Genomic DNA, 26,324 nt, shown 5'->3' on the forward strand with positions numbered 1-26,324 from the left:
GGTGTTCTCAGGTCCAGGCTTGATACAACTCTCTCCAGCATCGTCTCTGGTGTTCTCAGGTCCAGGCTTGATCGAACTCTCTCCACCATGGTCTCTGGTGTTCTCAGGTCCAGGCTTGATCCAACTCTCTCCACCATGGTCTCTGATTTGGAGAAGCAGAAGGATAGACTGTGATTAAACTAAATACAACTTATAAAGGCTTTATATAGCATACATACAGTCTTCATAAGACATACAACAAGTTTATAAGGGGTGAGAGAACAACTCCCTACGTAGGGCGCATTGCCTAAATGTGACATAACCCACTATGTCAACTTTCATATAGGCAATACCAACAGTTGACATTGCATATCTTGAGGAAAGCCCTTAGAGGTGTGAAGTCACCAGGTATCATGAGTTACATACCCCCAGGTAGTGATTAGAGAGAGAATGACATTACAGAGAGGATGTTCTATTTTACAGGTTCTGATGCCCTCTAGTGGTTAGAGAGAGAATGACATTACAGAGAGGATGTTCTATTTTACAGGTTCTGATGCCCTCTAGTGGTTAGAGAGAGAATGACATTACAGAGAGGCTGTTCTATTTAACAGGTTCTGATGCCCTCTAGTGGTTAGAGAATGACATTACAGAGAGGCTGTTCTATTTAACAGGTTCTGATGCCCTCTAGTGGTTAGAGAGAGAATGACATTACAGAGAGGCTGTTCTATTTAACAGGTTCTGATGCCCTCTAGTGGTTAGAGAATGACATTACAGAGAGGCTGTTCTATTTAACAGGTTCTGATGCCCTCTAGTGGTTAGAGAGAGAATGACATTACAGAGAGGCTGTTCTATTTAACAGGTTCTGATGCCCTCTAGTGGTTAGAGAGAGAATGACATTACAGAGAGGCTGTTCTATTTAACAGGTTCTGATGCCCTCTAGTGGTTAGAGAGAGAATGACATTACAGAGAGGCTGTTCAATTTAACAGACTGAAATTAAATAGAGGACAGGAATCTACTAACACATTAAAACACACCACTACTACTAATCTAACTGTCTGTAGGTCCAACAGAACACATTAAAACACACCACTACTACTAATCTAACTGTAGGAATGATTCCAGAGGAAACAAATGATAAACTTTGCTATGACTCACCTCTGAATGTGTTGGTCATCTATCTGACACAGGGTCACTGAGGAGGGGGAGAAGGAGTAAACCCCAAACCCAGGATAGAGGGGTTCAGTGAATGTGGAGTAGAATGTGTAAAGGTGTGTCAGTGTACCAGAGGAGGACACACTATAGAAGGACAAAATACCAGCTGGACAGTGCAGAAACACACCAACTCTCTTAGAATGAGGACGAGGGATGGATCTCGTACGGACTCCAGCGTGGTAAAAGTGATAACCTTTATCATAGCAGAATAAACACCAGGACTTCCTATTGAATCCAATCCAACGGTCACTCTCCCGTCCCTTCCTCTTCATTCCTTTGTACATCACACCAATGTAAATCTGGTCACCATCCCTGTCACCATCCCTCTCCACCTCCCAGTAATAAAGAGATCCAGATAAGCCTTCTCTGCTGAGAACTTGGGGACTACAGTCAAATCTGTCTGGATGGTCTTCATAATGCTGCTTCTCTTTCACACATGTCACCTTCCTGTTCCCCTCAGACAGTATCAGGTTTGGGTTTACTGTATTTGGGTCCAGGGTGAGATGACAGGCATCTGTAGAGAAAAGGAGAGTTTAACTTGTTATGGATAGGGGGCAGTATTTTCACGGCCGGATAAAAAACGTACCCGATTTAATATGGTTATTACTCCTGCCCAGAAACTAGAATATGCATCTAATTATTAGCTTTGGATGGAAAACACTCCAAAGTTTCTAAAACTGTTTGAATGGTGTCTGTGAGTATAACAGAACTCAAATGGAAGGCCAAAACCTGAGAAGATTCTGTACAGGAAGTACCCTGTCTGACCATTTCTTGGCCTTCTTTGCCATCTCTATCCAAAACTGAGGATCTCTGCTGTAACGTGACACTTTGTGAGGCTCCCATAGGCTCTCAGAAGGCGCCAGAACGTTGAATGATGACTCTGCTGTCTCTGGCTGAAAAACAGTAGCGCATTTGGTAAGTGGTCGTTCTGAGAACAATGAGACGGGGCGCGCGTGCACGAGACGACTCCATGTTTACATTTTCAATCTTTGAACGAAAACAACGACTCCCGGTCGGAATATTATCGCTATTTTACGAGAAAAATCGCATAAAAATTGATTTTAAACAGCGTTTGACATGCTTTGAAGTACAGTAATGGAATGTTTTGAAATTTTTTGTCACGATACGCGCCGGGCACGTCACCCTTCATTACCCTTCGGATAGTGTCTTGAACGCACAACAAAACGCCACTATTTGGATATAACTATGGATTATTTGGAACCAAAACAACATTGGGTGATGAAGTAGAAGTCCTGAGAGTGCATTCTGACGAAGAACAGCAAAGGTAATCCAATTTTTCTTATAGTAAATCTGAGTTTGGTGAGTACCAAACTTGGTGGGTGTCAAAAAAGCTAGCCATGATGGCCGGGCTATCTACTCAGAATATTGCAAAATGTGCTTTCACCGAAAAGCTATTTTAAAATCGGACACCGCGATTGCATAAAGGAGTTTGGTATCTATAATTCTTCAAATAATTGTTATGTTTTTTGTGAACGTTTATCGTGAGTAATTTAGTAAATTCACCGGAAGTTTTCGGTGGGAATGCTAGTTCTGAACGTCACATGCTAATGTAAAAAGCTGGTTTTTGATATAAATATGAACTTGATTGAACAAAACATGCATGTATTGTATAACATAATGTCCTAGGAGTGTCATCTGATGAAGATCATCAAAGGTTAGTGCTGCATTTAGCTGTGGTTTTGGTTTTTGTGACATTATATGCTAGCTTGAAAAATGGGTGTCTGATTATTTCTGGCTGGGTACTCTGCAGACAATCTAATGTTTTGCTTTCGCTGTAAAGCCTTTTTGAAATCGGACAGTGTGGTTAGATAAAGGAGAGTCTTGTCTTTAAAATGGTGTAAAATAGTAATATGTTTGAAAAATTGAAGTTTTCGGATTTTCGAGGAGTTTGTATTTCGCGCCACACCCATCATTGGATATTGGAGGAGGTGTTCCGCTAGCGGAACGTCTAGATGTATGAGGTTAATCAAACCACATGTTGATATAAAATGTTGTTTTGTAGGAACAGAACAAGTATTGATTAGTTACTAAGTTACTATACTTCTGAATATGTAGTTAATTAGGATTAAAGAGACTTACATTTCCTTAGCCCTGATTTCAGCCTGCACTCTCCACCATGATCCACACTGTATGAGAAACAGGTTATTGACTGACAAAGACCTAATAAAGCAGTCAACATTTAAACAATATTGTTGTGTTCTGGTTCACTATCCAAGTTCATTACTAGAGACATACAGGTATTATATCCTACCTACTGCATTCAGAACGGAGTACAATTCATTACTAGAGACATACAGGTATTCTATCCTACCTAATGCATACAGAACAGAGTACAATTCCAACAGGATATCAGAGATGCAGGAGAGTATTCATGTGTTGATGTACAGTTGAATTCGGGAAGTTTACATACTCCTTAGCTAAATACATTTAAACTCAGTTTCACAATTCCTGACATTTAATCCTAGTAAAAATGCCCTGTCTTAGGTCAGTTAGGATCACCACTTTATTTTAAGAATGTGAAATGTCAGAATAATAGTAGAGAGAATTATTTATTTCAGCTTTAATTTCTATCATCACATTCCCAGTGGGTCAGAAGTTTACATACACTCAATTAGTATTTGGTAGCATTGCCTTAAAATTGTTTAACTTGGGTCAAACGGTGAATTTTGGCCCATTCCTCCTGACAGAGCTGGTGTAACTGAGTCAGGTTGTCACGTCCTGACCAGTAAAGAGTCTATTTGTTATGGTAGTTTGGTCAGGACGTGGCAGAGGGTATTTGTTTTCATGGGTTTTGTGTATGGGTTTAGTTAAAGGGTATTTTGTGTAGAGTGTTTCTGGGGTTTATTTGGTGTAAGTGTCTAAGTAGAGCGGGTAGTTTATTTAAGTGGTTCGGGGGGTGTGTGTATTGTATAGGGGTATTTGATTTATGTGTTCCGGGGTGTTGGGTATGTCTTGTGTTTGTATTTCTAGGGGGCTGGTCTAGTATTGTATTTCTGTGTTGGCCTGGTATGGCTCTCAATCAGGAACAGCTGTACATCGTTGTTGCTGATTGAGAGTCATACTTAGGTCGCGTGTTTTCACCTGTGACTTTGTGGGAGGTTGCTGCTGTGTATAGCCTTGTGCTTTACCGGCCTGTTCTTTGTCGTTGTGTTTTTTGTATACGTGTTTGTTTTGGTTTTCCTTCTTTGTCCTTAATAAAAAGAAGATGAGTGTACATACTCCCGCTGCGTTTTGGTCCACTCCTTATGACAACCGTTACACAGGTTTGTAGGCCTCCATGCTCGCACACGCTTTTTCAGTTCTGCCCACAAATGTTCTTTCAAATTGAGGTCAGGGCTTTGTGATGGCAAATCCAATACCTTGACTTTGTTGTCCTTAAGCCATTTTGCCACAACTTTGGAAGTATGCTTGGGTTAATTGTGCATTTGGAAGATCCATTTGCGACCAAGCTTTAGCTTCCTGACAGATGTCTTGAGATGTTGCTTCAATATATCCACATAATTGTCCTTCCTCATGATCCATCTATTTTGTGAAGTGCATCAGACCCTCCTGCAGCAAAGCACCCCCACAACATGATGCTGCCACCCCCGTGCTTCACGGTTGGGATGGTGTTCTTTGGCTTGCAAGCCTACCCCTTTTTCCTCAAAATATAACGATGGTCATTATGGCCAAACAGTTCTATTTTTGTTTCATCAGACTAGAGGACATTTCTCCCAAAAGTACGATCTTTGTCCCCATGTGCAGTTGCAAACCGTAGTCTGGGTTTTTATGATGGTTTTGGAGCAGTGGCTTCATCCTTGCTGAGCGGCCTTTCAGGTTATGTCAATATAGGACTCGTTTTACTGTGGATATTGTCACGACCTGACCAGTAAAGGGGGTTATTTGTTATTGTAGTTTGGTCAGGGCGTGGCAGGGGGTGTTTGTTTTATGTGTTTCGGGGTTTTTGGTTTATGTTCTGTTTATTCTAGTGTGTCTATTTCTATGTTTAAGTTTCTTGGGTTGACCTTCAATTGGAGGCAGCTGTTCCTCGTTGCACCTGACAGGACTGTTTACGGTCGTTTTGTTGTTTTGTTGATTTGGAGTTAAATAAAAGTGAACATGAGCACTTCACACTCCACGTCTTGGTCCCCGTTAACGACAAGCGTTACAGAACCACCCACCACCAACGGACCAAGCAGCGTGGGAAAAAGGAGCCATGGACCTGGGAGGAAATCCTGGATGGGGATAAGGCCGGGAGAATACCGCCACCCGCCGAAGGAGAGCGAAGGCAGTACGGCGTTTCTGGGAGGATCGGCTGGCACGGCAAGAGGAGGCTGAGAGGCAGCCCCCCCAAAAAATGTTGGGGGGGCACACGGGGAGATTGGCGGAGTCAGGCGATAGACCTGAGCCAACTCCCCGTGCTTACCGGAAGCAGCGTGGTACTGGTCAGGCACCGTGTTATGTGGTGAAGCGCACGGTGTCTCCAGTACGCCAGCACCCCTGCAAGTGCCATGCTAGAGTGGGCATCGAGCCAGGGCGGATTGTGCCAGCTCAGCGCGTCTGGTCTCCAGTGCGCCGTTTCGGCCCAGGGTATCCTGCGCCGGCTCTGCTTACTGTGTCTCCGGGGCGCTGGGAGAGCTCAGTTTGTCCTGTGACTGCGCTCCGCCTGTGCCGGGTGAAAGTGGGCATTCAGCCTGGAAGAGTGGTGGCAAGCCTACGCACCAGATCTCCAGTGCTCCCCCACAGCCCGGTCGATCCTGTGCCTGCTCCCAGAGCCAGGCCTCCTGCATGTCTACCCAGCCTGGTGGATCCTGTGCCTGCGCCCAGAGCCAGGCCTCCTGCAAGTCTCCCCAGCCTGGTGAGTCCTGTGCCTGCTCCCAGAGCCAGGCCTCCTGCATGTCTCCCCAGCCTGGTGAGTCCTGTGCCTGCTCCCAGAGCCAGGCCTCCTGCATGTCTCCCCAGCCTGGTGAGTCCTGTGCCTGCTCCAAGAGACAGGCCTCCTGTATGTCTCCCCAGCCTGGTGAATCCTGTGCCTGCGCCCAGAGCCAGGCCTATTGCAAGTCCCGCCAGTCCGGCGCAGCCAGAGTCACCCGCCAGTCCGGCGGCAAGGGACTCCGCTCTAGAGGCGCCACCAAAGTGGGGTGAGCCAGTGGTGGAGCGGGGTCTGCGTCCTGCCCCTGAGCCGCCACCGCGGATAGATGCCCACCCGGACCCTTCCCTAGAGGTTTAGGTTTTGCGGCCAGAGTCCGCACCTTTGGGGGGGGGGTTACTGTCACGCCCTGGCCATAGAGAGGGTTTTATTCTCTATTTTGGTTAGGCCAGGGTGTGACTAGGGTGGGCATTCTATGTCCTTTTTTCTATGTTTTGTATTTCTTTGTTTTGGCCTGGTATGGCTCTCAATCAGGGACAGCTGTACATCGTTGTCGCTGATTGGGAGCCATACTTAGGTAGCCTATTTTTCTTTGGGTTTTGTGGGTGGTTATTTTCTGTTTAGTGTGTTGGGATACCTGACAGAACTGTTTGGCTGTCGTTTGTTTTTTCTTTGTGAAGTGCCTTTTTTCATCCAAAATAAAAGATGAGCACTCAACACGCTGCGCAATGGTCTCTTCACAACGACGGCCGTTACAGAACCACCCACCATGACTGGATCAAGCGGCGTGCCCGGGCAGAGATGGATACCTGGTCGGTTTTGGAGTGAATGGAGAGAAGAAACTGGACTTGAGGGCAAGTTATTGAACGTTATCGGAGCCTACCAGGGAAGAACGAGAGGCAGCCCCAAAAACATTTTTTTGGGGGGGCACACGGGTAGTTTGGCTGGGCCAGGGGTGAGCCCTGTGCAAACTCCCCGTACTTATTGTGGTGAGCATGTGCCTGCTTCTCGCACTCTCTCTCCGGTAAGCCTCCATAGTCCAGTACGTCCTGTTCCTGCTCCTCGCACTAGCCCTGAGGCGCGTGTTACTAGGCTGGCGCCTCCTAAGCCAGCCCCACGCATCAGGCCTGTAGTGCGCCAGCCCAGTCCAGTACGTCCTGTTCCTGCTCCCCGCACTCTCCCTCCAGTGCGCCTCCATAACCTGGTACAGCCAGTGCCTGCTGTGAGCACGTGGCCTCCAGCGACGCCCTCCAGTCCGGAGCTGCCAGAGTCGCCCTCCAGTCCGGAGCTGCCAGAGTCGCCCTCCAGTCCGGCGCAGCCAGAGTCGCCCTCCAGTCCGGCGCAGCCAGAGTCGCCCGCCAGTCCGGCGCGGCCAGAGTCGCTCCTCAGCCCGGTGCCTTCAGCGGTGGACTACAGCCCTGAGCCTTCAGCGGGGGTGGACAGGTTAGAGTGGGGACTAAAGCCGGAGCCTGAGCCACCTCCGTAGTTGGAGGATTGGGGAGGGGGGGTGTAGCACGGGAGCCGGTGACGGTAGCCACCCTCCCTTCCCTCCCTTTATTTGGGGTTCATTTTGTGTTTTTTTGTTTGAGGTGCATACGGGGTCTGCACCTTTTGGGGGGGGGGGGGGGGGGGGGGGGGGTACTGTCACGTCCTGACCAGTAAAGGGGGTTATTTGTTATTGTAGTTTGGTCAGGGGGGTGTTTGTTTTATGTGTTTAGGGGTTTTTGGTTTATGTTCTATGTTAGTATATTTCTATGTTTATTCTAGTGTGTCTATTTCTATGTTTAAGTTTCTTGGGTTGACCTTCAATTGGAGGCAGCTGTTCCTCGTTGCCTCTAATTGAAGGTCCTATTTGGTAGCGGTGTTTTTTCCTGTGTTTTGTGGGTGGTTGTTTCCTGTTTTGTGTATGTTGCACCTGACAGGACTGTTTACGGTCGTTTTGGAGTTAAATAAAAGTGAACATGAGCACTTCACACTCCACGTCTTGGTCCCCGTTAACGACAAGCGTTACAGATATAGATATATATTTTACTGTGGATATAGATACTTTTGTACCAGTTTCCTGCAGCATCTTCACAAAGTCCTTCGCTGTTGTTCTGGGATTGATTTGCACTTTTCGCACCAAAGTACGTTCATCTCTAGGAAACAGAAAGCGTCTCCTTCCTGAGCGGTATGACGGCTGTGTGGTACCATGGTGTTTATACTTGCGTACTATTCTTTTTATAGATGAATGTGGTACCTTCAAGGATGAACCAGACTTGTGTAAGGTCCACAATCTTTTTTCTGAGGTCTTGGCTGATTGCTTTTGATTTTCCCATGATGTCAAGCAAAGAGGCACTGAGTTTGAAGGTGGGCCTTGAAATACATCCACAGGTACACCTCCAATTGACTCAAATGATGTCAATTAGCCTATCAGAAGCTACTAAAGCCATGACATCATTTTCTGGAATTTTCCAAGCTGTTTAAAGGCACAGTCAACTTAGTGTATGTAAACTTCTGACCCACTGGAATTGTGATACAGTGAATTATAAGTGAAATAATCTGTCTGTTAACAGTTGTTGGAAAAATGACTTGTGTCATGCACAAAGTCGATTTCCTATCCGGCTTGCCAAAACTATAGTTTGTTAACAAGAAATTTGTGGAGTGGTTGAAAAACGAGTTTTAATGACTCCAACCTAAGTGTATGTAAACTTCCGACTTCAACTGTATGCTGTGTTGGAGTGCTCAGCCTGCTGAGTAAACTTCCCCTTAATTCTACCATCATGTCCTCATGTTACTGACCCTACTACACTACATATGGCACAACCGCTGCTCACACTATTAGGACATCTATTCTGACTTACTTCAGCTTCATCAGTTTATATGTGGGATCCACCAGAGCAGCTGAAAGCAGTCCTCCTGCAGAGTCTCCTGGGTGATTGTAGCTCAGGTCCAGCGCTTTCAGGTGGCAAGGGTTTGACCTCAGAGCTGAAGACAGAGCAGTACAGCCCTCCTCTGTGACCAGACAGCCAGACAGCCTACAGAGAGACACACACACAACAGCTGTCTAGGTTGATGTACTGGTGTCAATCATCTTGTAGGACACCCATCCATTTTGCCATGACACAAACATTGTCATGAAACATCAGATTTTCAGAGTATTTGTTTTACTAACTCAGTACTGACCTGACTGAAACAGCTGTACTTACCCCAGTGTGTGTAGTTTAATCTGGATCCTCCAGTCCAGCAGACAGCAGTGTAACTCAGCTCAGTACAGACCTGACTGAAACAGCTGTACTTACCCCAGTGTGTAGTTTACAGTCTGGATCCTCCAGTCCAGCAGACAGCAGTGTAACTCAGCTCAGTACAGACCTGACTGAAACAGCTGTACTTACCCCAGTGTGTGTAGTTTACAGTCTGGATCCTCCAGTCCAGCAGACAGCAGTGTAACTCAGCTCAGTACAGACCTGACTGAAACAGCTGTACTTACCCCAGTGTGTGTAGTTTACAGTCTGGATCCTCCAGTCCAGCAGACAGCAGTGTAACTCCTGAGTCCTGCAGGTCATTGTCTCTCAGCTCCAGTTGTTTCAGTTGTGAGTTGTGTGAACTCAGGACTGAGGCCAGATGTGAACAGCAACCCCCGCTCAGACCACACTGACCTACACTAGAGGGAGTAGAGAACAAACTTGAACGCTTGACTGAGGGGAGTAGAGGACCAGTGGTGGAAAAAGTACTCAATTGTCATACTTGTGTAAAAGTACAGATACCTTAATAGAAAATGACTCAAGAAAAAGTGTGTCACCCAGTAAAATACTACTTGAGTAAAAGTCTTGAAGTATTTGGTTTTAAATATACTTAAGTTTCAAAAGTAAATGGAATTGATGAAATGTACCTAAGTATTACAAGTTAAATTACAAATCATTTTAAATTCCTTATATCAAGCTAAACCAGATTGCACAATTTTCTAGTTTATTTACGGAGAGCCAGGGGCGCACGCCATCACTCAGACATCATTTACAAACAAAGCATGTGTGTTTAGTGAGTCCTCCAGATCAGAGGCAGTAGGGATGACCAGGGATGTTCTCTGTTTAGTGAGTCCTCCAGATCAGAGGCAGTAGGGATGACCAGGGATGTTCTCTTGATAAGTGTGTGAATTGGACAATTTTCCTGTCGAGCTAAGCATTAAAATGTAACGAGTTCTTTTGGGTGTCAGGGAAAATGTAAGGAGTAAAAAGTTCATCATTTTACATTTAAGTCATTTAGCATACGCTCTTATGCTGAGCGACTTACAGTAGTGAATGGATACATTTTATTATTTATTTATTATCTCGTGATTTTCTTTAGGAATATAGTGAAGTAAAACTAAAAGTTGTCAAATATAAATAGTACAGTAAAGTACAGATCCCCGAAGTACTTTAAAGCACATACTGTAGAGGACATACTTGAACATTATGTTACGAACCCCTTTGGCCCAGCGGTCTAGGGGGGATGGATACGAGACCCGTAACATAAATCATGCAAATTATAAATCGTGACAAGTAACAGTGAGAACCAAAAACCACAGACAACTGAAATCTACCGTCAAACACTAAAGGTTTATTTGTAAACACACGGTAATGGGGTGTGAGAAAAGGGGCTGAGCTGGACCCAAGCAAAGAAACAATAATCCAAAACACCCCTAAGCTAGACTAGCCTATTTCAAGAACAGTTAGCTAACTAACCAAAAATACAGAGGGTGGTCCGCCCAGTTCTAACTAGGGTACTTAGACACAGTATTCCTACGGGTAATGTATGCCCATGGGCGACTTGTCTTGGTACCCCCTTTTCCCACCAAACAAACAATCAAACAACAAAACAATACTCACAGGATTACCGGACAAATGTGACATGCAGTTGCAAAAACAAAAGAGATCAATACGGAGAGAGCGCTTGAGAGAATGAACACAAAGATTGATCTCAGATTGAGAATGCGCTTGCGAGATAATGAGCTGGGGAGAAAACAACTGACTGGGTTTTTAAACCAAGGGAAAGGGGCTGTGATTGGGTGAGGAAAGGGGAGCAGGTGTCTTCTGATTGGGGACTGGTTGATGACTGATTGGGGAGAGATGATTTTCACCTGTGAGGAGGAGAAGGAGAGAAAAGAAACAGGATACACACTTGTATCCGTAACACTAGCAACACACACTCAAACACTCACCCCAGTGTGTGTACTTTACAGTCTGGATCCTCCAGTCCAGCAGACAGCAGTGTAACTCCTGAGTCCTGCAGGTCATTGTCTCTCAGCTCCAGTTGTTTCAGTTGTGAGTTGGGTGAACTCAGGACTGAGGCCAGAACTGAACAGCAACCCTCTGTCAGACCACACTGACCTACACTAGAGGGCAGAAGAGCACATGATTAACACATGTTTAAAACATCCACATAATAACTCATACTGAAGATAGTTAACTCACACTAGTGTCTGTATGTTGCAGAGTGGACTGGTTAGTCCAACACAGAGCAGCTCCACTCCTCTGTCTCCGAGGTAATTGTAGCTGAGGTCCAGTTCTCTCAGGGGTGAGTTTGATGTCTGCAGAGCTGAGGTCAGAGTCTCACAGGATTCATATGTGAGTTTACAGCCAGCTAGTCTGGAGAGAGGAGATATGTCGATACACTGTTAAATATGCAAAGATTTAAGAATAATGAGATGCATTAAGACAATAACAGAAGGACATGATTAGACTGTTAAAAACATAATAACTCACTCAAGATATTTAACCTTAGTTTCATATATTGATTACATCGTATGTATGTTTCTGCATATTTACCAATATGTTCAGAAAATGTTAAAAACATAATTACTACAAATATATAAACACTATAAAGACAGAGGATACTGAAGATATTTAACTCACACTAGTGTCTGTATGTTGCGGAGTGGACTGGTTAGTCCAACACAGAGCAGCTCCACTCCTCTGTCTCTCAGGTCATTGTTGCTGAGGTTCAGTTCTCTCAGGGGGGAGTTTGGTGTCTGCAGAACTGAGGCCAGAGTCTCACAGGATTCATATGTGAGTTTACAGTGATCCAGTCTGGAGAGAGGAGATAATCTGTCAGATATACAAATCCTTCATTATAATGATACTTTATACATCAACACAATAACAGAACTTACAGTGCTCTCTTGCAGGTTTTCACTACCGGCAGCAACCTCTGATAACCTTCCTTTGTTGTGTTGTATGTCTTCAGGTCAAACTCCTCCAGCACCTCCTCTGACATCAGTAACAGGTAGGCCAGGGCTGAACATTGGTCAGGTTTTAGTCTTGTTTCTGAAAGAGTTCCTGATCGCAGGGAGGTCTGCATGTCTTCAACTAGAGAGTTGGCACCAAGTTCATTCAGACAGTGGAACAAGTTGATGATCCTTTCTGGTGAGGATTCCTGGTTGATCTTGTATGAAAGGTACCTGACTGTTCTCTCAACTGTTTCCTCATTTGTCTGTGTGGTACTTCCTGTCTGTGGCAGAAGGCCTCGTAACAGATTCTGATTGGACTCCAATGAGAGACCCAGAAGGAAGCGGAGGAACAGGTCCAGGTGTCCATTCTCACTCTTCAAGGCCTGGTCCACCGTGCTCTCGTGTAAGTCAGACAACTGGATTGACTCCTCTTCATCATCGTCATACTTCTCGTCTTCATCATCATAGTAAAAATTATCACTAGTGGGGGTGATGTCCTTTTTGTACAGACATGATTCTAAAGCATGCACTGCTGCTAGAAACTCCTGAATGCTCAGATGCACAAAGCTGTAGACCTTCTCTTGGTACAGCCCAGATTCTTCTTTAAAGATCTCTGTACACAATGCTGAGTACTCTGATGCCTCTGTGACATCAAGGCCACACTCTCTCAGGTCCTCCTCATAGAAGATCAGGTTGCCCTTCTGCAGCTGTCGGAAAGCCAGCTTGGCCAGTTTCAGGATCATCTCTTTGTCTGACTGAGACAGTTCCTTTGGGTTTGTCTCTGTGGCTTTGTTGTACTTCCTGTTCTTCACAATGATTTGGATGAGCACGAAGTGTGAGTACATCTGGGTCAGAGTTTTGGGGACTTCATCCTTCTCTGCCTCTTTCAGCATCATCTCAAGGACAGTGGCTGATATCCAACAGAAGACTGGCATGTGGCACATGATGTGGAGGCTCCTTGATGTCTTCATGTGTTTGATGATATCATTGGCCAGATTCTGATCTGGGATTTTCTTCCTGAAATACTCCTCCTTCTGTGGATCATTGAACCCTTGTACCTCTGTCACCTGGTCAACACACTCAGGAGGGATCTGATTGGCTGCTGCAGGCCTTGAGGTTATCCAGACGAGAGCAGAGGGAAGCAGATTCCCCTCGATGAGGTTTGTCAGCAGCACGTCCACTGAGGTTGGCTTCGTGACATCACAGCACTTCTCATTGTTTTTGAAGTCTAGAGGAAGTCGGCACTCATCCAGACCATCAAAAATGAAAACAGTTTTGGTTTCACCATCTTCAATGCTGTCAATCTCTTTCAGCTCTGGGAAGTAGTGGGAAAGAAGTTGCATTAGACTGTATTGGTCCTTTTTCAGGTTCAGATCACGGAAAGGAAGAGGAAACATGAAATTAACGTCCTGATTTGCTTTTCCCTCTGCCCAGTCAAGGATGACCTTCTGCACAGAGACTGTTTTTCCAATGCCAGCGATTCCTTTTGTCAGCACAGTTCTGATAGGGTTGTCTTGTCCAGGTAAAGGCTTGAAGATGTCGTTGCATTTGATTGATGTCTCTCGTGTGGTTTGTTTCTTGGATGCCATCTCTATCTGTCTAACCTCATGTTCATTATTGAGCCCTCCACTTCCACCCTCTGTGATGTAGAGCTCTGTGTAGATGTCCTTTAACAGACTTTGGTTTCCATGGTGTCCAATTCCTTCAGATGTGTGTTGATACTTGTGTTTCAGTTTAGCCTTAATGTCTTGTTGGACTGTCAGCAGAGTTTGACCTGTAGGAAAACAATGAGAGTTGGGACTCATAAGTGTGTGTGTATGTGTTTTATAAGGGCCTTTGCACCGTTCTTTGTTATATTGTATGAAATACAGTCTTACTTCTTCTGTCCAGAAGGTTGTGTGTGATCTTTAATGCATCCTCGCTGTCCAAACTCTCCCCTTCCTTATTGTCATCTGGTATTGGTTCCTGGCTGAAAGCAGGTGGCTGATCACTCGTCATTGATAGCAGGCTGGTTGTAGGGGACTCTGCTCTGGGCTTCTGGACACTGAACAAAACAGGGAGGCAGATCACCTCATCAATATCTCATCAATATCTCATCAATACCTCATCAATATCTCATCAATACCTCATCAATACCTCATCAATACCTCATCAATACCCCATCTACTTCCTTTTAACAACTGTATAATGGAACTTCTAGAAGTCCTGATGTTTCTTTATAAAGCTACAGTTTCCAATTGGTAAATCCATTTCTGGCATTTTAAATGAATGATATAGACCTACATTTTATGTAATTCGGGAACACTTTTCATTAGTTTGATATTTTTAAGAGAACTCTGTATTTTACATGTAATCTCTTACCTCTTAGAACTGGTGTCTTGAGTCATTTTGGAGGCAGTGGTCTCCTCCTCTCTCTCCCCAGAAAGACTCGTTTTAGAGGCAGTGGTCTCCTCCTCTCTCTCCAAAGAGAGGCTCATTTTATTGGCAGTGGTCTCCTCCTCTCTCTCCCCAGAGAGACTCATATTAGATGTAAGTCACAGCTCACTCAGCTACAATAAGAAATAACAGAACAGTCAATATTTCTGAACATTGAAGAACCAATAAGAATGACAACACTTTTACGGTCTGTGGTCAACTAAAATACATTATAGACATCTACTTTACATTGAAAGACGGTAGTAGACATTATAATGTGCAATCAATCGCCTATAACAACTCACTACCTCATAGCCTATAACATCACATATTAATTAGGCTAATCAATATAAATCAACATAAAAGCCTACAATTATTATTCTTGAAAGTTGAAATCAGTATTGTAATAACTTTACAATTCTGCGGATGTTTAACCCCCTAAATCACCTCTCTCTACAATAGCCTAACTTCTCAAACACTTTTCTATAATAAATTGTAAAAGGCTACAAACCTCAAACATGTTTCTTCGACCGTTATTTCTCTACTTCCTTATAAAATGTTGGCTACTTCCGATTTCAACACAGTCGACGCGTTCAACACATATAGGTTTATATTATATGTTCATATTTATGTAACATTAAGTCCCCTAACCCAGACGATGCTGGGCCAAATTGTGCGCTGCCCTACGGGTCTCCAGATCACGGTCGGTTACAGCCCGCGATCGAACCCGGGTATGTAGTGATGCAGTGGCTTAGACCGCTGCGCTACTCGGGAGCTTAAGTTAAAATAGTTGACAGATATTTCTTCCTAACCCTTTAAGAGAATACAGCCTACACACCATCGTTTCTTGTTCTGGTTTAGTAGTAGCCTACAAGGTGACACGCATTGCTTTGTTATGCAAGAAAATGTCCAAAAATTGACACATTGGTTTGTCTGGCAAGTCCGTTTGATTATGCAATAATAATAATAATTCAGAGTTGAACTGACTTTTGGAAACCCTGATTTAGTCAACATTTACATCGTTTATGTGCCAATTGTTGCATATCACTTTTACTTGACCGACTTGACGAGACGGACTAGTTTCTTTAGCGACAGATTTACAAAATTCCGACGCACGTCGTCTTTCAGGAATTGAAACAAAGCAAATTGTCGACTGTGTTGGGGATCATCGGATAGCAAATCACGATAATGTGCAATCAATCACCTATAACAACAACTCACTACCTCATAGCCTATAACATCACATCATATTAATTAGGACAATCAATATAAATCAACATAAAACCCTACAATTATTATTCTTGAAAGTTGAAATCAGTATTGTAATAACTTTACAATTCTGCGGATGTTTAACCCCCTAAATCACCTCCCTCTACAATAGTCTAAGTTCTCAAACACTTTTCTATAATAAATTGTAAAAGGCTACAAACCTCAAACATGTTTCTTCGACCGTTATTTCTCTACTTCCTTATAAAATGTTGGCTACTTCCCATTTCAACACAGTCGACGCGTTCAACACGTATAGGTTGTTTTTATATTATATGTTCATATTTATGTCATATAAAGTCTTCATACACTTCATGCAGGTGTTCAGCCCATAAATTCATATTGTATCTGGTAAAAGTGGATTTGTATTAATGTGATGTGATTGAGTGATGTTTTGCAGTGCTACCAGCAGAGGGCAGTGGGACAACAACCAGGTTCGGCAGAAGGACGCTGGACGGGTCATATCTGTGTTGTTATGGTAACATGATAGGATGGGGAACCAATGATAGACAATGATTCTGCAGAACCCCAAAACAGACTGATTATAATGTCTAGTATATGATGTTACATTGAAATAATCACATTTATTAAAGACCAACTCACAGAGACACATAAATACATTCCATGCCTTTTCATTTTATTTATTGAAAAGGAATTTGACAGGGATTCTGCACATCAATCAACATTTCTGTAAATGTAACAGATTTAGCCAGTTAGCTAGTTTTCAACTGTAGTCCCTGGGCAGGAAGATAAACATTTTAAATAAAACTAAATAAATGTTTTTGCACTAACACAACTGATTCTTCTAATCAAAGGCTTGATGATAATTAGTTAATTAGTTTAATCTAAGGTGTTCGTTCTCGGTAAAAACTAAAACATGCAGCCCTTTGGGGTCCCAGAGGAGAGGTTTGGAATACACTGACTTAGAATAATGTGATACAAATTAACTCATTATTTATTAATTATCTCACCAATTCACACACAGACACACACACACACACACACACACACACACACACACTCCTTCCCGCTAAATTTAGACCATGTGTATGCACAGTTTCTAGTGGTTGAAGTATTGCATTTCAAGAAGGCCAGTAGATTAGTATTTAGTGTAAATGTGGGATATGATGGACACGCTTATTCATAACAATAAAAAGGTTAATAACAAGATGCAGTAATTTACCGTTACTGAGAAGAGAGAAAATCCATTCCGTTAATCTTTGCATTTTAAAATAATTAGAAATATCCATCTCTTTCCTCGGCTTTTATTTATTTTGTTTCCATGATTGTTGCATAATAAATTCCTCACCTTTTCTGTGATGGTTTCATACTCACGAGGTAGCATATAGGCCTACAACGAGGTTACCATTCCTCCCATCTCTCGTTTAATTGGACCCACTTCACAGCAGTAAATAGATAAGCTATTTCAAGTATTTTGATCTATGTAAAATACCAGGGGCATCATTTGTAAACGTTGTCTACACACAAAATATGCCACAAAACATCCATGCGCCAGTTTTCACGGAAATGTTGTCATTTATAAAAAGTGAACTTGACATGAGAATGTGCTAATCCTCCCGCTAACTTTAGACCAGGCGTCCTTACAGTTTCTAGTGGTTGAAGTCTTGCATTGCAAGAAGGCTAAAGTAGACTAGTAGTAGCCTGGTGCAGATGGGGAATATATGACGAGACTCTTATTCAGAACTAAAGAACAGGTAGACCTGGCTAAATATAATAACAAGATGCAATCATTAGCTGTTAGTGAGAAGAGCGAAAATCGATGTATCTTTACATTCTATAATAATTAGAAGTAGGCATACATTTCCTGTTATTTATTTCATTTCCATGATCATTGCAGAATAAATCCTATACTCGCCAAATATCCTATAGGCCTATAACAAGTTAGGATTGGCTACTATTCGTCCCATCTCTCATTTAATTGGATCCACTTCACAGTAGTAAATAGATAAACTGCGGTATTTCAAGCAGACTATTTTGCTCTATGCTATCCGATCCGAAGCGGAGTTTAACGTTAGAACAGACTATTCACCTTTTCTCTTGACGTTTGTAGGCTATGTCTGAATATTGTAATGTGACATTTCTTGCGTAGACAATATTTCATTTATAAACATAAAACATTGTCATAATCATTGAGTAATAAATTCTTCACCTTTTGTGGCCATGATGAGGTCATATTCCTGATGTAGTCATACAACAAATTACCATGCGCATTTCTCATTTAATTGGGCCTATTAGTAGCGTCTTTTGAACATAACATAACCTACCACCTTCACATTAAGAGTAGAAGTCTTCTCTGTTCACATAGTCTATCACCTTCACAGTAAGAGTAGAAGTCTTCTCTGTTCACGTAGTCTATCACCTTCACATTAAGAGTAGAAGCCTAGTTGAACTCGTTTTGGGGTGGTGATTTCATGGTGATGTGGGTGCCGTCTGTTGCTCTGTTCGTATTTGGGAACCCATTGATGGCAAAGAAACCCTTCATCCAGTTGTGTGATGGTATAAATTGTATGTTACACGTTAACTGATGATTATATCCAAAACATTGTCTCATCGAGTGATGTGTGATGCCGCTGGCAGATCAGAAAGCTTCCTCTGAAAAGTGCCCGTTACCAAAAACCCGAGGGTGGATAGCACTTTGACGTGCACCCGAATGACATGGCTTTTGCCTTTCTATGGTAGGTCTTAAATCCTCGCAAAGATGCTATGAGATTGGTTTTGCCAAGGGATATCTGATAAGCCAATCTGTACTTTCTGCTAAAAAGTCCCACCTGTCTGTAAAAACGTGCTCTCTATGAAATGCAGCGGTGCCAAATCTTCCAACAGAGCAGATCAGACATCTCTCATTGGATTTCCATTATCTCAGTCTGTTATAGTATTATATTTCATGTGTCTGAATGTACAATCTGTTTCCATTTCATGTGTCTGAAGGTACAAACTGTTTCCATTTCATGTGTCTGAAATTACAAACTCTGCCTCCCGGTGGGCCTGGGGAGGAAATCAAGTGCACCATGTTACCGCTGGCCAATCAGATTGCTCAGATGACCGAGCCTGCAGTAACGTAGCAGGCATAAAAGAAAGCTACGGCAAAACTGATACTGTGAGATTTCAAAACGTTTAAAACCATGACTAGAAAGAGACTGTCAACGAATGCAGCAAAGAGATGCTGTTTATGAGTGAGTTCATATTAAGTTCTTACTCAGCACAGTCAACACTTTGTATTCAACACTTCTATAAGCCATAAAATGCGCGTTGTTCCTATTTCCACTCAGCTGTGCCTCACAAGTAATACACAATGGATCTATTACCGGTGTGATCATACAGCCTACCTCAAATATATATATTTTTAAATGTCCCGAACAACAATGCATTGGCAGGTAAATTCAAGCAAAGCCAGTATGCGGTGATAATGTATTGGGCCTGTAGTTTACTGCACTAACCTCATTGCTACAGAACAGTTTTTAATTGGTTAATGTTGCATAGGCTTACATTTATTAAGTCATGGTAATAAAATATCAGAGCGGTAGATCTCTGCTTACATTTAGACTCAGAAAGTGATCTTGACTCAGAAAAGGTTGGTGACCACTGCTCTGTGCGATCCGATCCGAAGCGCATTTTAACGTTACAACAGACGACTCACCTTTTCCATTGCCGTTTGTAGTCTACGTCTGAATATTGTAATGTGACATTTCTTGCGTAGACAATTTAATTTATAAACATAAAACTTTATCATAATCATTGCGTAATAAATTCCTCACCTTTTGTGGCCATGATGAGGTCATATTCCTGATGTAGTCATACAACTAATTACCATGCGCATTTCTCATTTAATTGGGCCTATTAGATAGGCTATTATTTAAAGTTTATGCAGATGACATTGTGCGCGGTTTATAACATACTGCAGAATGTAACAGGTGAACAGACAGCTGATCTGGTTTATAAAATACAGCAGAATGTAACAGGTGAACAGACAGCTGATCTGGTTTATAACATACAGCAGAATGTAACAGGTGAACAGACAGCTGATCTGGTTTATAACATACAGCAGAATGTAACAGGTGAACAGACAGCTGATCTGGTTTATAACATACAGCAGAATGTAACAGGTGAACAGACAGCTGATCTGGTTTATAACATACAGCAGAATGTAACAGGTGAACAGACAGCTGATCTTCAGAAAGAACAAGTCGTGCTTTCTACCTGGCCACCACATTCAGTAGCGTCTTTTACAAATAACATTACCTATCATCACATTCACATTAAGAGTAGAAGTCTTCTCTGTTCACATAGTCTATCACCTTCACATTAAGAGTAGAAGCCTAGTTGAACTCGTTTTGGGATGGTGATTTCATGGTGATGTGGGTGCCGTCTATTTCTCCATTCGTATTTGGGAACCCTTTGATGGCAAAGAAACCCCTCTTAACCTGTTGCGCATGTGAGATGCCTCTGGCTGAAAAGGTCCTGTTGCCAAAAACCCAAGGATGGAAACTTTGGATTTCCATTACAGAGGTGACAAATCTTCCAACAGAGCAGATCAGACATCTCATTGGATTTCCATTATCTCAGTCTGTTATAGTATTTACACAATAGTTTACCTTTCACACGTACCTCTAATTTAATACATTTCTGTACTTTATATTGGTTATTATTATATCAAATGCACTGATGTGGTCAAATGATATATAGCCTGTCAAGTCGTGTTGCATGAATTCACAATGTAAATACAATTCAATTTAAAAATAATGTCATTATTACTCACAATTTCACACATTTTCAACATTCAGTATATTTTCCCCATTCTACACCTGACAAGCAGTTCCCTTATTCCACCACTTGGCACTGTTCTGTTCGTATGCATGGTAATGGGGCTGAACACTGTCAAGATAACATTTATATTGATAAATCTCACACTTTGCGTGGTAATGATCCCTTGCATGGTTTACACACAGATTAGTGCCTATGTATGATTAATAAATGAGGCCCCTGGTTATGAATAATTATAATAATAACAGTAATAATAATCATTATTTTGATTAGAAGAATAATCTCAAAGTGCATAAAATAAACTAGAAAATAAAGTTGAACAAACACATTAGTATGTTTGGGGCGTTTGAACCAGAATTGTATTTTAGACAACAGGACAGCAACAAAACCATGATAAGACGGGAGAAACATTCAAACTCAATAAAACCATAGCTGGTTTGTTGTTACTGATGACCACCATGGATCACTTCCTCATTTACCCTACCACACAATTTACCCTACCACACCCCCCATGGATCACTTCCTCATTTACCCATTACCCAAACAGACTCTTACCCTGCCCCCACCACCCAACAGACTCTTACCCTGCCCCCCACCACCCAACATACTCTTACCCTGTCCCCACCACCCAACAGACTCTTACCCTGCCCCCACCACCCAACAGACTCTTACCCTGTCCCCACCACCCAACAGACTGTTACCCTGTCCCCACCACCCAACAGACTCTTACCCTGTCCCCACCACCCAACAGACTCTTACCCTGCCCCCACCACCCAACAGACTCTTACCCTGCCCCCTGCCCCCACCACCCAACAGACTCTTACCCTGCCCCCACCACCCAACAGACTCTTACCCTGCCCCCACCACCCAACAGACTCTTACCCTGCCCCCTGCCCCCACCACCCAACAGACTCTTACCCTGCACCCACCACCCAACAGACTCTTACCCTGTTCCCACCACCCAACAGACTCTTACCCTGCCCCTGTGGGAGAAAGGTAGACGTACCGAAAGAAGGAAAGACATAGACACATTAGCAAAGAAAAGAGGAGACTGGCACCTGGCCCTAAGTGGCCCTAAGTGGAGAGAACAGAGACATATGACCAGATATATGACTAGATGGATGAACTTTAAGTAGGGATCACACAATGGCCAGACAGGCTAAGTGTGTATATGGCCAGAGGGATGAACCTAAGATAAGTAAACGAGGCCCAGATACACTTAGAGAGAAACACCCGAGAGAGGATAACAGGAACACAACCAAACGTAAGCATGCAATGCATGCATTATTTTCTTATCTACATGAGGAGATTTTGGCCACCATTATGTTAGAAATAAGAGCAAACACGGGCGTTATCCTCAGATATGGGCGTTATCCATTAGGTTGAAAGACAATGGTGGCAGAAAGCATAGGGGGCTTTACATCATTTACATAAAGGATGGACCTATGTATTGTAAGTGCATAAAAGCAGAGCCGGGGCCTGAGAAAGGGAGTTGTTCCGCGGACCGGCTCGGCTTTACTACTCTGTATTAAAGTCTATATTGAATTTACAAAGTTCTTGTAAGAAGTATTATTCGTAAGACAATTTTCCACGACATATTTTGGCGAGCATGCCAGGAGTCTGAAGAGTCCTCAGATAACAGCGTTTTTGGTTGGTGACGGTTTCCCTGGACAGTCTCGCAAACGGGTGGCCGCCCAACTATAATAAGGTAAGCTTGTTCTTACAATAGTTGAAATGTTTGTGTAGATTGCTTCAGAGATCCAGTCTCAACGAAGGAGACGCCACGTAGGTCTCTCTATCTAAAGAACTCCTAAAAACCCAGTAATACAAGGAGAGCTTTTTAAATTCAATGAACTGCATGCATGAATTGGGGGATTGCTATATGTAATATATGTACATTTTGTGAGGACTACATGCATAGTGAGTTGTGGACCTGCCGGGGTTGGGAGTTTAGCGGGGAGGACTTGCGCTTGCACTGATTGGACCGTTCTAACGGACCCACATGCGTGGTCTGGTTGGGTGGGGTTGTCCCGTCTGATTCTACTTGGCCGAGTCCGACTGTTTCAGGACCTGTTTTGGGATGTGCGTTAACACAGCCCAATCAACCTGATCAGGCGGTTCGTGTTGGGTGTGTGATTCGGGCTGCTCCTCTTGCGAGACCGCTCATCTGGGGACCTTGTGTGGCCCGGGAGGTGTGTGCGCCTGCTCACTGCTCACTGCCTGACCTGGTGTGGGGCTACTGCTACTGCATGCGTGTGGTCAGAACAAATTAATGAATAGATAGAAAATCCTGTGATACCGCTTCGAACAATATTTAACAAAGGACTGCTTGGACAGGCTATTTTGCTATGTGGATCTGCTAGGTTTGAAGAGCTACATAAATAAATAGATAGAAATCCTATACGATCGCGCCTGGGAGAAAATTAGAAGGCTTGATTGGGTGGGTTGTTCACAAAACCGCTCGAGAAACGAGGGTCTGTATGAAGTGAATAGGCAGGGCGCAGGAGAGATTCGACCTAGGATAGGCGAATGGTAACTGCAAAAATGAGTCAGGGCGCAGGAGAGATTCGACCTAGATAGGCGAATGGTAACTGCAAAAACTAATCCTATGGATAATAACGCTCCGCCTTGCTAACGGGGTCGGAAGATCAGTAGGGCGCACCGCGTAGCTGCTCTGAGGGACAGAGGATAGTACGGGTGGGCGAACTGAAAAAATCCTATAAATGCAAAGTTATCCTGTGTTGAGGAAGTGTATCAGGAATAGACTGAGGTTTATAGGTCGCTTTAGGTAAGGCGAGGTGTGAATAAACGAATGTGAATAAAGAGTGTATGAACGTAAATGGGAGAGGAAGGGAAACTGACCCGATTAGGCAGGACTTCCGTCATACCATAAAAAACTGAATGAGTGGAAGCTTCTCTGTGTTGAGGAAGTGAATCAGAGAAGCTAAAAACTGCAGTTAAATATAGAATAGGTGTGTGTGTGTGCCAACTAGTCAAGGGGAAGGAATGCGCAAACCTCTCTGTGACAGTTGATTGAGTGTAATTTGAGAAGGGCGTGTCTAGAGTGTACTAGGAAGAAGAAATAATAAATCAATAGATATTAGACAAAAGGAACCATGTAAAGATAACACGTTAACATAATAAAAGTGTTAAATAACTATTCTGGAATGCATAGAACTTGTGGTAATGTCACGTCCTGACCAGCAGAGGGCATATTGCTTAGTCTAGGTCAGGATGTGGCAGGTGGTTTGTGCTTGTTTAATGTTGGTGATTGGGACTTCCAATTGAAGGCAGGTGTGTATAGTTGCCTTTGATTGGAAGTCCTATATAGGTGTGTGTGTTTGTCTTTGGGGTTGTGGGGAATTGTTCTTGCACTGCGTTTGCATAGCCTGTGAGACTGTCCATGTTGTGAGTATCATTTATTGTTTTGTTTTCCGGTGGATGCTTTGCCTTTTACCATTAAAAGAAAATGAGTATCCACAATCCCGCTGCGCCTTGGTCCTTCTCTCTCCCATACGACATATTCGCCGAGGAGCACGACATATTCTGTGATAGGTAAAAAGTATTAAACAAGACACATAGTATATACGGTGTGTGAAGTGAGGAGATAGAACATACAGATAAGCAAAATATATACTATAAGGTTACAATAAACTCAGGCTAATTAGAATAAATAGTAACAACAAATACATAAAGAAGAAGGACCAAGGAGGAAAACAGTGGGTAACACTGTAGCTGCAGGACTCTTAGGAAGTTACAGCATCTAGGAGAGAGAGTGGGTCTGGAGAGACTCTACAAGTATAGAGAATAGGTAGGATAAATTAGGAATATAAGTAACAATAGGATAGAATATCATAAGTGAATACCCGGTAAACTGGATAAATAGAATCAAATAAAACCAGAATAAGAAGCTCAATTTACCAGTGTTTTGAAATCAGCATTCTATCATCAGAAAAGACACTGGAGATGGGGGCCAGATATGACTCTGCTCGCCTCGCAGACGTGCGAGGGGTGAGTAGAGCCATAAAAGCCATACAATATCAAAACGTAAGAAGATAGCTCCCTGTTTTAGATATGGGACTATTAGATATGTGTGTAGGGAAACACTGGAGCCTGGTGCAGTGGCAGGAAATGCAGCTTACGAGAGTTTGCATCCTTTTCAATAGAGCAACAACTAATCGTTTTGAGGTTAGTAAGAATGGAACTTTCACATAGCGGTGTATGATCTCTGTTCGATCAATGAGGGGTTCGTAGAGATTACAGTTTCTATGTGACGGAAGACGTATTAGATCACGTTTTACCTAACTGTTATTAGAGCACCGATGGGATTTACAAATGGTTCCACTTGGTATCATTTTGCATTGAAACAATCGATAAAATACGAGGATGATTTGTTATTGGCGTCGAACGACGGAAAATAAACTTATATGAGAGATCACCACCTTAGTAAATTAATTGGAGGAACAGGCAAAGCAAAGTGTAACATATTTGAGGTTTTCAATTTCTGAAGGCAAGACTTAACCCGGGATCGGGTAGAAACTGCATTCTGTGGCATGGCTAAACTCTCCGCGCATGCTCAGGAAAACGTAAGGGGTTTTCAATATTGTTAGACATTGTATACCGTCATTCTCTGAAACTGCTAAAACACTTGTAGAATGGAATCAAGAGCGTGAGGAAATGTTTGTCGGTTTAAAGAGGTAATTGGGTTAAACGCCAGCATTGGGATTGCCAAATTTAAATTAAAAACTAACTAAAACATTTTAAAAGTTATGAACATGGTGATGGATTGAAACAAACATTTAATGATTGGAGTAAGGATAGTGGAATTATAATTATAATATTCAGTGTAAAAGTAATACTATTGGCTTGCTGACTAAAAGGTAACATTGTGAATACTAACGAAATGTACACTTTCTTTTCCAGAAGGGGTTTTCATTTTCTCTTGTCGGAAATGTCCTTGGAGACTGCGATACTGGGGAAAGCAGTTAGTGATAGTCGGCTGCCTTGAGATTGTAAAAATAAAAAAATAAAAAAATAATTTGCGGTTGGAAGCAAACAAGCAACTAGTGCGATGTTTGAAATCAAGGTATGAATAAACATTACTATTGTTTGGTTTTATAGTTAGATAACACTAGTAAATTTGAGCAGGAAAGTTATGTATTCTGGACATTGTAATCTGTTTGAATTACGTCCTGACTAACAAGATGATAAAACAGCATCAACTTTTTGAAGGTTCTACAGTGGTTAACCAATAGTTTTGTATTATATACTAAACTAATGACACAGGTTAAAATGATAAGATTACTGGAAAGGCCTCTGGGATTTAATTTGGATGGACCTTTTTCAATTCAGTTTTAAACTGGGTATACAGGAAGATGGAAATGTTTTGAAATGTGTCCAAATGGTTTCTGAAGGACAGGGACAGAGAAGGGAGAGGAACAATTTAATGGTGTCAAATGCCCTGAATCCTAAGAATTTCCCGTGAAGACTGATCAACTTCACTAGAAATTATTGGAACAGGTGGGATTTAAATATAAAATGACTAAGAAACACCAGTCTCTATGCAGAGTGTACAATTACTTTGAAATTCTATTATTTCCATATGAAAATGATGA

At 42.7% G+C, this 26,324-nt stretch overlaps 1 protein-coding gene and 1 long non-coding RNA gene across 2 annotated transcripts; one reads left to right on the forward strand and one right to left on the reverse strand.

Moving 5' to 3' along the window:
• Positions 1-108: 108 nt before the first annotated feature.
• Positions 109-16,439, reverse strand: LOC115189440 (protein NLRC3-like; the record flags this gene model as incomplete). Its single annotated transcript, XM_029748069.1, has 10 exons — positions 16,092-16,439; positions 14,608-14,795; positions 14,124-14,290; positions 12,190-14,020; positions 11,492-11,665; positions 9,532-9,705; positions 8,906-9,079; positions 3,293-3,339; positions 1,136-1,706; positions 109-142 (listed from the first exon to the last, which is right to left on the reverse strand). Coding segments are annotated over exons 2-10 (3,333 nt in total), but the record flags the coding sequence as incomplete, so codon positions are not given.
• Positions 16,440-23,688: 7,249 nt separating this feature from the next.
• LOC115189459 (uncharacterized) lies at positions 23,689-24,574 on the forward strand. Its single transcript, XR_003876919.1, has 2 exons — positions 23,689-23,892; positions 24,265-24,574. It is a non-coding gene; the product is annotated as an uncharacterized LOC115189459 (long non-coding RNA).
• Positions 24,575-26,324: the final 1,750 nt, after the last annotated feature.

Source organism: Salmo trutta, unplaced genomic scaffold (assembly GCF_901001165.1).
Source record: "Salmo trutta unplaced genomic scaffold, fSalTru1.1, whole genome shotgun sequence".
Lineage (NCBI taxonomy): Eukaryota > Metazoa > Chordata > Actinopteri > Salmoniformes > Salmonidae > Salmo > Salmo trutta.